Source organism: Ursus americanus, chromosome 35 (assembly GCF_024610735.1).
Source record: "Ursus americanus isolate L20-20 chromosome 35, mUrsAme1.1.p, whole genome shotgun sequence".
Lineage (NCBI taxonomy): Eukaryota > Metazoa > Chordata > Mammalia > Carnivora > Ursidae > Ursus > Ursus americanus.
Genome location: NC_142161.1, coordinates 7,373,436 through 7,387,189, shown reverse-complemented (window position 1 = coordinate 7,387,189; position 13,754 = coordinate 7,373,436). Strand labels below are relative to the sequence as shown.

The window sequence follows — 13,754 nt, the reverse complement described above, 5'->3', positions numbered from 1 at the left end:
CCCGTCCCCCTGTATCTTTCTTTCCTGAGCATCCATCTGTGGACTTTGGGCTTGCTTAGCCAGAGGCCACAACTGTGTGAGCCAATTCCCTTAATATCACCATCACTATATAGCTCTGTGTGTGTGTATATGTGTGTGTGTGTGTGTGTGTGTGTGTGTGTAAAATATAAATTTTAAAAATATATATCCTACTGGTCTGCTTCTCTGGTTGAAGCTTGACTGACATAGATTAAAAGCAATTTAAGTAACATATGAACCCATTGTAGTGTATTTATTTGTGTAGAGGTTTAAACAAAATGTAAAAAATGTTATAAGACCATTGAGAAAATTTAAAGACCATTGAGAAAATTTAAACACAGACCAGATATTTGATAATATTAAGGAGTTTTTGTCAATTATCTTCAATATAATAATGGTATTTTGGATTTTTTTTAAAGCTATAATGTTTTCAGAATAAAAAAATGATAGAATTTTCTTCAAAATTAGTCTGAGAAAGAGGTTAAACTGAAATAAGATTGATCAGGAGTTTACAGTATTGAAGGTGGGTATACAGTACCTGGGATCCATTATACTGTATTATCTTATTTATTTGTTTGTTTATTTATTTATCAGAGACAGAGAGAGAGAGAGAGAGAGAGAGAGAGAAAGAAAGCACGAGCAGGGGGAGCAGGAGGCAGAGGGAGAGGGAGAAGCAGGCTCCTGGCTAAGCCAGGAGCCCTATGCGGGACCTGATCCCAGGACACTGGGATCATGACCTGAGCTGAAGGCAGACACTTAACCGACTGAGCCACCCAGGTGTCCCTGTATTATCTCCTTTGGAATAAGAATTTTCCATTATAAGAATGGAAATCTAAGGAAAAAAAATAATTTTTCTTAAAGCCTACAAATATTTGACCCTGAGAAGAAAAGGTTAAGTAAAGGCAAATTATACATTTACTAAATTTTCTACCCCCACTACAGACATTAGGTAGACCTGCTATACCCAGTCTCTTCTTATCTCCCTCTATCACACACACACACAAGTACACACACACACTCCTCTTCTTTCTACATTATTTGCATAAATACATCCATATGTAAAATGTAGGTTTTAATAAGTAAGCCCTACACATTCTCAATTATATGAAATGAAACATGGATAAAATAATTTAGAATTTAGAATTACATGAAGTCAATTAGACACGCCTGACCTACCAAAGAAATGCTTACCTAGTGAAACCAAAAGATTAAATGGCAAGGCAGAATCTAGCAAGATAGAGTATGGTAATGTATTTTTTTTTTTTAATATACAAGGATACCAGTTTCTTCTTGTACTTATAAATACATGTAACATTATTATAAGACAAGTAGAACTTTTTATTATTTGATCTGTAAAAAACAATGGAAATAACAGACTACATTAGAAAGAAGCCTTGAGGGGCGCCTGGGTGGCACAGCGGTTAAGCGTCTGCCTTCGGCTCAGGGCGTGATCCCGGCGTTATGGGATGGAGCCCCACATCAGGCTCCTCCATTATGAGCCTGCTTCTTCCTCTCCCACTCTCCCTGCTTGTGTTCCCTCTCTCACTGGCTGTCTCTATCTCTGTCAAATAAATAAATAAAATCTTTAAAAAAAAAAAAAAGAAAAGAAAGAAGCCTTGACTAGAGCCGTTAAAACCTTGTCTGGAATTCAAGAAGGACTAAGGCCTATTTGAATAGCAGGAAGTAAACACATAGGAATCTGAATAATCTATAAAGTTAGCAATTCCTGGATGCTGTTTGTGGGTCTAATGGTTTATCATTTGAAGATATATTTCATTATATTTATAATGTCTCATTTGTTATTTCTTCAATTCACTTCATCTTGCTACAATAATGAAGAATCATCTGACCAAAATTATTGTTTCCACAGTAAAATGTGAAAAAATAAATTTTAAATTCTATCCTACTACTTCTACTTCTGTACTTGATCTCTGGTCTTAGCTCTAGCTAAGAAAAGGATAGGCAAGGAATAAAACATCACGAAGAGTAGAGGATGTGGGGACGTACTAATTTATTACACCACAATGTAATTTAAGAGTGAACAATAATGAACATTTCTACTATCAACACATGGGGAAATTGCCATATAAAAGAAACCGATGAACAAAAAATATTTTATGGTTTATAACTGGTAGGCTAAAACATAAAGTTAAAACCCTTGAGTAATATTAGGGTGACCATATAATTTACTGTTCAAATTGGGACAATTTTCAAGGTATTGGTAATTGCTCTGGGCAGAGGTCCTAAACCAGGACCAGAGGAAATGGAGACTCAGGATTACTCAAGGCATTATCAGAATAAAGTATGTGTATGTAGATGAAGATATTTTATGGATGCAAGAGATAAATGATTTCAACTTGGTTGATATAACATATGAATACTAGTTAATTATAGCTTCTTTAATCTACTTTTGAAGTTCCTTTTTTCTTAATTTTTCTCTATCTTTATCATTTTATCATCTTTATCATTCACTGTTTTTACCTCAGCAATTTTTCATATCCAAATGGTTTAAAAGCTGAAACGGCCACATTTTGAATTGCTGTCCCAACAAAATATTTTTAACTATAGATTTTAGTGAATGCTTTCAAAACGCAAAAACAGAGAATAAATATATCAAATATACTCTTTACAGTATCAAGATGGTTTTCCTTGGTATATCATTTTCCATTGTGCCTACAGTACATCTTCAAAATGTGTATCATTAATAGACTTAAAAATACATGTTAATGCACACAGTATTTACTTAGATATTGACAATTTCCTTTGTAAGATTCTATGGTCATAAGCATACTGAGATAGAAATTTGTTTTTAGAGATGTAAAGAACATCTACCAACTCTCCCATTTTATAGATTAAGAAAATGAAACTCAGAGCAGGTAAATGAGTTATTCTAGGCCACAAAGTTAGTAGGTAGAAGAGTCACAACCAGATTATCAATTTAAGATTGTTTTATTTCCAACTTTTTATTTTGAAATAATTTAGACTTAAAGAAGAGTTCCAAAGATAAAAATTCCCCTATACCCCTCAGGCAACTTCTCCTAATGTTTACCTTTTACATAACCATGTACCAATTATCACAAGCTTCTTTTCATTGCACTGTGTAAAGTGTTAGTTCAGATTTCTTGTCTTTAAGGTAAGTGCCAAAGATGTATTTCATAATATTTAGAAAAATGCTAGAAAAATTATTGATCTAATACAAACCAAGGAAATACACTCAGTGCCAAAGAATTTAGGATTCTTTCTAATATCAACGTATCTCTTTCTCTATTGGGATGAATATTAAGGCTTGGGAACTCTGGAATAATGCTAACTAATAACACATTTATGTTTCCATATAAATTAGGGTGAGCTTTCATAGACTGTTTCATAAACATATTCACCAACAATGAATTTATGTGATTAAATACATAAACATAAAAACTGTTTGAATTTTTGAGAAGATAAAGTTTAATAAATAATTTTTCTAAGAAGTGCAATCTTAGAAAAGCATTTCTAATCAATATATCTATTTATAGAACTTGTTACACAAACCCAAGATGTGGGATTAGGTGATAAACTCTTCTGGTATATATTTGCTCCTATTTTCTCAGTGCCACACAGGATGAAAAAAATAATCAGAATATGTACATTGATTCTTCATGTCTGTATCTTAAAATATTAAAAATGTGTTTTTTAAAAAACAGAAAAGAAATTCTTACAATCAATGGTTACAATATTTGGATTGTGAAAGTTAAAAAAATCTTAATTTTTTTTTAGTACTTCAAGTTTCCCAAATTCTTTCATATTTATCTGATCTTTCCAACAATACCTTGCAGTAACAGGTTATTATTATTATTATTCTCATTTTCTTTTTTCATACATTTATGTTGATATTTGTAACAAACTGTTAATGCCCCTCCCATATCACCTTACCCAACCATTTCAGAGCACACTGGCCTGATTTTCCACAATGGTGGGGGATGTGTCCATAGCAGAGTGTTAATTCCCTAGCATTTCCAGCCTGTGTAAAGGGCAGAATAGCCTCCAGCTATCCGAGAAAGTCGTCAGAAAAAGATCCATCAATGATCAAAGGGAGTTGGTGTATATATACCTGAGTTTTTCTCACACTTTGAGTGGGCTAATCCTGAAGCTACTGTTTTAAATGGTTTCCCAGGAATCCCAGTAAGATTAAGCTCTGTTTGCTCACAATGAAACTTGCTTGGTAATTCACCCTTCATTGCCTTCCTTCCATTCCCTGTCTCACTTCCCCAAATCCCTACTGTTTCCTGAAATCACTTTCTAAAATACACTATTTGCACTTCAATACTTAAGTCAGGATGTGATTTTGGTAGAACACGAACTCAGAAAAGTTTCCCAAGGCATAGGCTGAAGAGATGCTCAAGTAGAGGGAGTATTATGTTCTATAGTTAATATGACTCATTGTAGGAAAGGCAGGAGGAAGGAGACAAATGGGTTTAGGAATATTTGTGGACATCGACTACCTGTGTTTTCTCTAGAAAGCCAATCATTATTACTGAAAGTAGATTATCTTATGTCCATGTTACTCTGACTAAAACTTAGGAAAGAAAAGAACCTCTACTGAAAGCCAATAAAAACTAGGGATTTTGTTCTTCAGATTAATATCATTTACTATCAGAGTTGCTTATGTTCATAACACATCAACTAATTAAGCAAGGAAAAGCACACACATTCTCTTGTATCTTATGGTGTTAAGAAATATTATTAAATTTGCACTGACAATTGCTTGGTTAATTAAAAAATAAAATATTTCTTTTCAGAGAATTAAAGGGCAAATATTTCTATTATATTTTTCAAAAAGTTCACTCAATTTATTTGTATCATAAGAGGTATAGCATACTATAAACTGGGAGCTGCTTTTAAATTTTTTTTCAGTTTTATTAGCTGGTAAAAATGCAGAATAAGAGATAAAATGTTTATGTCTATTTATCAGAATGACAGAGGTATACACGGAGTGAAATGGAGAAGTATGCTTTCTTAAAAACCAATAAACATAATAAAGAATGGAGAATAGAATGTACTCTCTGATAACCTTCATTGACCAAATCAGATCATAGCTAACTGACCCTTAAATGTCTGACCAGGTCTTAGGATAGTCTCTGAAATTCCTGGCATATCAGAGTTAAATAAATTATTGGTAAGCATGCTATCCACATTTAAAATCATACCTTCAGTTCCTAGGCCCCATGGAATGGTAGGTAGTATTTAAATATTAAGTCTGAAGAAGGAAATAAGAGAAGGGTCAAATTAATAAGAATACAGTGTCATGACTAACTACATTATGCTGAATACTTTGTCCAAGCTTTAATACAATATAGCTTTGAACTATCTTCATTTTTGAATTATCTTTGTCCCTTGTCTTTTACTGTTTTAAAAAAATCTAGTAGCAAATCCCGGCCCTTTTCTAATTTTTCATTTGAAAACATCCTTGCATATTTTTGGTACACTTCACAGAACACTTTGATTACACAATATCTGCCATCAGCTTTTTCTATCTTGACTACCACATACTTATTCCAAACCCTGATTTTCTTTCATCACAGCTCCCTTGTCTGTGTGTGTGTGTGTGTGTGTGTGTGTGTGTGTGTGTGTTTTAATCCAATTCCATGTATAAATCCTCTTTATTTTGGTCATGAAGGCCATATCATGGTTTCCTATTACATCATATATCAGATAAAAATTCTGGACTTTATAAAGGTTCACAGACCTTTACCAATATGTACTAACTTACCTGTTTTCCCTTTCTTTGAGGTCTCAGCATATCTTCTTCTTTGACTTGAGGCAAAGAAGTTCATACTCCAGATGAACTTTTATTCCCAAACTAAATGTTATTTTTTTTCCTTGTTCAGTGGACTATAATCTATCTTTCATCCCTTAAAAAGCACCAGAAATCCCAATACCTCCTAGATGTTCCTTGCAATAAATGACGCTATGAGGAGGGTTGGTATTCTTTTCCACTCCCTTTTCTGTCAGGAATTAAATTTTATTCTAGTCTCTTGGCTTATTGCCTCAGATATGCAGGTATTCTTGGTTAGAATATCATGGAATTACAGTGAAGTTCTTTATTATGCTAGCTTTTACTGAAGCCATCATTCAGGTCGAAGTGCTATAGTGAAAAGTACGAGAAGAAGAATCTTTGTTCTAGAAATCCAGCGAATATGTTTATACTTCTTCACATCTTACAATACATTATCTCATTTGACTTGTAAGACCTATGGGAAGTAGAGTTTCAGTCCCTGGTTTAAGTGCGAAGGAACTGAAGCTCTACTGTACTGCAATATTCAAAACGGCAGACTTTGGAATCAGGAAGACCTGAGTTTGAATTATTAGGACAATATTTATACCTATGTGACTTTGAATTATTAATATCTCTAAACCTAAACTGCCTCATAAAATAGGGACAGTAATAACTAAATGATATACTACACATAAAACCATCACATGTAAAATGGATTGCTTGGCACATGGTAAGCACTTAATAAAATAGCCAACATGTTAAAGGATTTGCCCAAGACACTTTTAGAACATGACTGCAAGGACTTGAAACCAAGATTTCGGGCTCCAAAGTCCATGTTTTTCCATTATCCTTAATTCCTAGTACATTGATTAATTAAACAACTAACTTGGTAGATGACCTTGAGCAAAATACTTCACTTAATCAATTTACTAAGCTGTAAACTGAGTCTTTTCAGACTTTCAGAGTCTATCGTAGCTATGTTATTTTTTCTGTAGCGTTGTACACTTGAGGTTCAGATTCCCTATATATCCAAGATCTGTATAATCATAAGTCGCGCACATTGCAATTAGTTTTATTCCTATATTCATACTTTCTTCAATAATTAGTTTTGTGTACACTCACTCAGCTCTTGTCTGTCTTTAGTCTGCCTATCAGCGCCTCGTGAAGGGAAGACCCATATACCTAGCTTTATTTATATCCTGGCTTGTTCCCGAAAGGATTAAAGGCAGCGAGTGACACTATAAGTTCCCTAACGATGTTACACAGTGCCACTAATAAATACTCTTTTGATGAACAACCCGTAGAAAACCGCCGATGAGTTGAGATGCTGTCTTTCACCTAACTCTTAAAAATAAAAACTAATGTACCTAGCTAGAAGTCCTGGAAGCATAAAGTTAAGGTTCTTCCTTCAGCCTTGACGCTGTCTCACCCGTTGTCAACGGTCACTCGAATGCCCTTCTCAGACTAGCCAAAACTGTCGCCGCTCCAGCCCCGCTTTGCCCGAGATCCCACCCCGCCCCTTCTTTCCCTCTCATACCTAAGTTTCCTGATTGGGAAGGGGCCTGAAGAGCCTTTCTCACATTCCCATTTTATTGGCTGGCACGGCTGTCAGTAATCTCTGCTTCCCGCCTTCTAGCCTAGCGGGTTTCTTAGACCCCTTGGTTTCTGCGACAAGCCGCTTACGTTTGCCTGAGCCGTGTTGCCGGGGACCGGCGACCTTTCACCCCTCCCTTCCCACGGGAGCGCCCCAGCCCCCGTCCCCGCCCCCGTCCCCGGCGCGCGTCCCCGGGCACGCGCTTTGCCCGCGCGCACACACGCACGCGCGTACACACTCACACACACACACCACTCTCCCGCCTCCGGCGGGGCCCCCTCCGCCCCCGCAGGCTGAGGCATCAGCGCTGGGAGGCGGCAGCGGCGGCGGCGGCGGCGCTGCTGAGAGGCAGGGACCCGAGCGCGAAGTGTGTGGGAGTCTACGAACTCAACCCCTCTCTACCCTCCCCTCGCAGCCATCCCCCTCCCTCCCCGCCAGCCCCCCCCTACAAGCGGGAGAAATAATGAGCGAGACCGGGCGGCAGCAGCAGCATCGCCGAGCAGCCCAGGCAACGGCAGAACCGCTCCGGCAGCGGCGGCGGCGGCAGCACCAGCAGCGGGAGCGAGCGCAGCGCTAGCGCGGCGCGGGGATCGCCGCGCTCCTTCCCGGCTCCTGCCCTCCTCCGCCGCTCGCTCCTCTCTCCGCATCCACCTCCTTCCCCTCCTCCTGCTCATTCACTCTTTCCCTCACTCTCCCCTCCTCCTCGGCTTCTCCCCGCGCCCCGCCAGCCCTCGCGCTCTCCCACTCCCTCTGCCCGTCCTCCCCGCTCCCCTCCTCCCGCTCATTCACTCGCCCCTCTCCCTTCACTCTCTCCCCCTCTCTCCTTTCTTCTCCTTCTTTCACCCTCTGTCTCTCACACCCCCTCCATTCCCGTCTCCTTTCTGACACTGCACTGCAGCTGCTCCTCAGCCCTGCCCCCTCCCCAGTGAGAACAAACCAGCAACATTGCTTTTTTTTCCTAAAGAGATTTCTATTGATCCGATTAAAAAAAAAAAAAAAAACCTTAAGAAACCCCAAACGCAAAAAAAAAGAAAAAAAGCCAAAACAAAAGGGAGAACCTTCTCCCCGTAGCAGCGGCAGGAACTGCAAACATGATGGCGGCAGCTCCCATCCAGCAGAACGGGACCCACACTGGGGTTCCCATAGACCTGGACCCGCCGGACTCGCGGAAAAGGCCGCTGGAAGCCCCCCCTGAAGCCGGCAGCACCAAGAGGACCAATACGGGCGGTGGGTATCGCTTCCACCTCCCCGCTGGCCCCATCCCCCGCCGCCCGCCCCTGCCTCCCTCCCTCCCGCCGGCCTCCCTCCCTCCCGCGGCCCGGACACCTCCAGCCCGAACCCGGCGGCTCCCGCGCCCCTGCCCCGCGCCCCCTCCCCTGCACCTGCCCCGCACCTCGCCGTCCCGGACACATTTCCATTTCTCTGTTTATCATTCATCAAAATGGCGACTGGTTTTTCGGAATAGACCTATCTTTCCATTTAATCGGTCTAAAGACTGACCATTTAAATATCCTAGACCTGGGCAAGGGGGTCCGTTAAAGAGGAGGAGGATGACCCCCGAGTGAGGTGATGGCCGCGCGAAGATGCGCGCTGCATTTAACAGTCTGATAAAATAAATAAATAAATGGCACTTGGGTAGCGGATAGCAAATGATTGGGGCACTGGAGAGTTTTTCTCTCTTCATCCCCTTGCCTTGGGCCACAAGTAGTATGCAAAATCTTGATGAGTGCATGCTCTTACCGCACTTACATTGTCGTTGCAAATATCTCATTGATTTGTCTTCAGAGGTGTGCATACGAGGGTGGGGGTGTCTGGTACTGTGACTTGTTAGTTTAACATCCTGCGCTTCCTGGGAAGATGAGTTATAACGGGACCGGTATTGCTTCTTCATTTGCACTGGAGTCATCTTAACAATGCACCCAATGCATCGAGGCAGAGGTGAATTTATCTACAGCATGTACATTAGAGACGGACGGGGGTCTTGCGAATGGCACACCCGCAAAATTTGGAACGTATATTCACATAAGGAAGCTGGATTTACCGGGGTGTTTCCTATTTAAGACTTGATCAGTTTGTCGGAAATTAAAGTTTATGGAGTTGGCTTTATTTTCTAAAACATTTCATTTCACTCTTTCTTGGTTCATCCACCCCCTCTGCTTTAAAAACTGTGGCTATTTTGGAGAAGTAACATAATCTGTTTGGTCACTTTTAAGTGTATTTGATATAAATGACTCTTAAGCTTTTTAGTATTGGCGGAATTCTTCTTAAGGTCCTTTAATTAATGAGCTTAAACGAGATCATGGTAGACTAAGAAGTGCTAAAGAAATACACCAGGATTAGTTAGATTTGCCAGTTCACATCACTTTGAGTTATTTCCTGGCAGTTATTGCAGGCTTGGAATACACCCTACAGTTTGGGTGGATTATTTGGTAGGAGAAATGTTTGTTTTGCATACTTTAAGTAGGATATAGGCAATGGCTAATTGTAGTCCTTAGGTGTTTGCTAATGTCAAACAAATATAGCTCATCACTATTTACAGTCCTTTTACTTATTTATACTGCAATATGTTAAGCAAAGGTTTGTCATCGTATAATCTCTGAAGTTTTGTTAAAGGGTCAGTTCATTTCATTTTACCATAGTAACCACAGATAGAATTGGAAGACTTCCATGTTTGGAATAACAACTGGAATTTAGTCATCAGTTTCTACAGTGCTGCAAAATGATAGAACATGTTTAGTTTTTAATTCCAAGTTTGAAAGTATAAATCCTACAAAATGGGAAACATTTTGTACCTATTTATTTTTCATTGTAATTGGCTTATTTTTGTTCTTTAAAAATATTTAACCCCATATTTCCTGCAGCTATATGCCCAGTGTTTTAATTGCTGTTTTTCCCTCTTGAGGGTGGAGAGGGGATACAAAGTTTAATATTACCATGTTAACCAAGTATATTTCTTTGCATTTTTCAGAAGACGGCCAGTATTTTCTAAAGGTTCTCATACCTAGTTATGCTGCTGGATCTATAATTGGGAAGGGAGGACAGACAATTGTTCAGTTGCAAAAAGAAACTGGAGCCACCATCAAGCTGTCTAAGTCCAAAGATTTTTACCCAGGTAGGTGCAATGGTGAAGAGATTGTTTGATAAATCCCCAAGGAAAGAAAGAGAAGATCTACCTGTACTGTATGTTGTATTGAAAGAAAATCTTCATAGTATAGACTTTATTTATATATCGTATTTGTGGAAAATTTTAAAGTATATTTCTACTGTTGGTGTTACGTTTTGTTTCAATAATTGATATACTGTGTCTGATTTAGAACAATAACAAGATGAATCTTTTGGGTATTTCTAAATACTTCTTTCTAATTAGGAAAATACTCTAAAATTTAAAGATAGAAACATGGACAGCTGGCATCAGGAAATAGGGTTCTTTTGAAGTTTTCAGACATCATTGTAATGACAATTAGTCTAGAGTGAATTCAGAAGAGGGGGTAGGAAGGCTTCTTAAAGAATGGACCATTTACTTCTAAATCCATTATGTACCTCTTTCTGCTTCACTGCTTTGTTTGTTGGCCCTGGAGTGAAGTAAAGAGGACAAGTGCTGCCTCTTCAGATTTTTAAAATACTGCGTTTTTAATGTAATTGTGACAAGGAAATATATTATTATGTAAGAAGTAAAGTAATACTTCAAAATTTGTGTTATGAAGAGCTGTATTAGATTAAAATGTATTAACAGTTGTGTGGTACTGTAACCTGGAAAATGGCAAGTTTCCTAGGTGGTATAGTTTTTTTTGTACTTTTCAGTGTGTGTTTTTTATTTCAAGTGTTATATAGTTCTGCGTGTTTTATCTTTTCCTTTTTTATCATTTTGCTACTCAGTATATGGATTTTAAGTTTAGCTGGAGAATCCGTATAATCGAATAGTGTATCTCTTAGGTAAAAGATGAACTGGTTTGCTTTTACGCAGGTGTAGCGTCTGCCTTTTTTTTTTTTTGGTTATTTTGTCTTTATGGCCATAAAAAATATTTATTCAGTGCTGAGGGGACTGATACTGCTTTTTTTTTTTTTCCCCCTGGTAGAGAAGAAAAGCTTATTTGCTTTCAATGATCTAATTTCAGTAAGAGTGCTTTAACAGAGGATTTCTTTTTCATAGCCAATTGATTGGTGGTAGAAAATGGACCATTATGCTAGATCAGGTTTTAGAATGGTTGACAGTATCATTTAGTTATATAAATTAAATGTAGTATATTTGGTAAACACTACACATATTAAACTAAAATGTAATTTATTAGATATGCTGTCCTTCGAAAGTTTGCTCCTGTGAGTGTAGTTTTGTAGATGGTTTTCCTTGTCTCTGAAACTTTCCTTCTGCGTTAAGAAAGTTTACTAACATATTCACATTTGTATGTTTAAAAGGTATATTATGATGAAAAACATCAATGTGGAATTGTGAAAACCTTAGTACAAATAAGAGCACTCAAAAGAGCTTGATTGCAGAATTAATAACGTGATAGTCTAGGAAAAGAGCTGCAATGGTAAATTAAATTCACTGTCAATAGATGAAAATGAAATAGCTTTTTTGCATTAAACATGAGGTGGTATCAGATGTGCAGGGATGTTACAGAAAATTGGTGTTTATCAAGGATATTCCAAATAGTAAATTAAATGCCTTTTCATTTGAATATAGTTTATTTTCAGTGGGTTGGAAAGGGTGCACTGAGAATTAGATCTTTTGTTTCTAGTCCACTTAGTTATGCATATTTTTCTTATTACATTGAAATTGCTTATTTTATTTATAGTTCTGAGACATGTTATTCATATAGAGCAAGAATATCCGTTGGAAAAAATGGAAAACTGGAACGCGTTGAACAAAATTTTGTGTGTGTAGTGACGTAACCTGATCAAATGTGATTTGAAATGTCTGGATAAAAGAAGGCTTATACTCTCAGCCTGTAACAGGTGGAAAGCAAGCACACACTAGAATCAATTTTAAGGATAAAATAAAGCCTTGTAATTAATAAGCTGTATTAATTCTGAACACTTTTTATTTAAATATGATAGTAACTAGGTTATTACCTGTTCAGACAGATACATCTCTCTTCTTCTGATAGACTTCAATTTTAATAGTCTTTCTGTTCACACTTGACCACAAGCCTGTGGAATTATCTAAGGTCCTGGTATTCTTCAACATAACAGCCGCTGAGCTACTTTCAACTTCTCGTACTCAGATATATTTGAGGGATACTTACCTGCTCATCTCAGACAAAGTAAATTATGAAACTGTGATTTATAACGCCGAACTATAAGGACTTTCTTGTAGGATTATGCAATAGTTTATTTGGAAGCCCATTTTTATGTTTCATATATGTATTTATGACTCCTACTTGATTAGAATGAATATACCTGATGTTTATTTCATGAAGAATTTTTCTGTTTCTCATTTGGTAAGACAGTTTATTTGGGAAAAAGTGTACTTTAGTTTTATAACCTAATGGATTTTCTCAGATTACCTAAGTTTTGACAGAATGTAGTTGTGCTCAGAAGGTTTAGTTAAAATACTCATGTTGTCTAAGACAGATTTTCTTTGGGATATATAGTGCAGAGTACAGACACACGTTGGGGATATTTTAACAAATTTCAACTCAATTGTATATCCATTGTTTTTATTGTAGCCAATATAGTCTACTCATATTTATCATATTTGTGCGTTCTTATGGGGGTTTTTTTGTTGTTGTTTTTTGCTCAGCTTGTGTCTTTAAAATATCTTAAGCAACCTTGCTTTTTTTGAGTAATTTTTAATATTTATGGTTGAAATGAAGAAAATATTTTGTGCACATTAATTGGTATGATTTAGAATTTGTAGAACTGTATATTGTATTGTGTATTTCCGCATGTCATAGTAAATAAATAATTTAGGGAAATTGTATCATGAGGATTGTAAAGTGCATTTTTAAATTACTGTAATCAGAAAGAAGAGATCTACGAGTAGACGTGCTTTATTTTTTCTGCTGTGCTTTGTAATTCATTTATCTTTTTAAAAATCTAAATCTTACAGAATACAACTTATTACGTGTGATTTACGAATATATCTTGTTTTTTTACTTGATTAAAACAGCTTATTTATTTATATATCTTTTTTATAAATAGGTTACTTAAAGTTGTTGCCTTGTAGTAAAAAACAGCTTTCTCGTTTTGGGGAATATATTATTGAAAGCATTTTCAGAATGGCGATAGTATTCTCTTTTTCCTTTATTTGGCACCTGAAGATGTGTTTAGTTTTTGTTAATACATGGATTGATTTTATTTATTAAAATTAATGCATGGTTCAGGTAGATAATCCAAAAAACTTATTGAACAAACTATTAGTTGGGAATAGTAAATGATTTATAA

General features: G+C 37.2%; 1 protein-coding gene and 1 long non-coding RNA gene across 2 annotated transcripts in view; one reads left to right on the top strand and one right to left on the bottom strand.

Moving 5' to 3' along the window:
* The window catches only part of LOC123795725 (uncharacterized), a 445,529-nt gene extending 438,246 nt beyond the window's left edge, over positions 1-7,283 (bottom strand). The window contains exons 1-2 of the long non-coding RNA XR_015723010.1: positions 5,768-7,283; positions 5,205-5,254 (exon numbers count right to left, since the gene is read on the bottom strand). This is a non-coding gene — a long non-coding RNA (uncharacterized LOC123795725). The remainder of the gene's footprint in view (positions 1-5,204; positions 5,255-5,767) is intronic.
* A 510-nt stretch (positions 7,284-7,793) lies between these two features.
* The window catches only part of NOVA1 (NOVA alternative splicing regulator 1), a 149,525-nt gene continuing 143,564 nt past the window's right edge, over positions 7,794-13,754 (top strand). The window contains exons 1-2 of the mRNA XM_045802635.2: positions 7,794-8,594; positions 10,336-10,479. Of these exons, the coding sequence (XP_045658591.1) occupies positions 8,459-8,594; positions 10,336-10,479 (280 nt within the window). The 5' untranslated portion in view covers positions 7,794-8,458. The remainder of the gene's footprint in view (positions 8,595-10,335; positions 10,480-13,754) is intronic.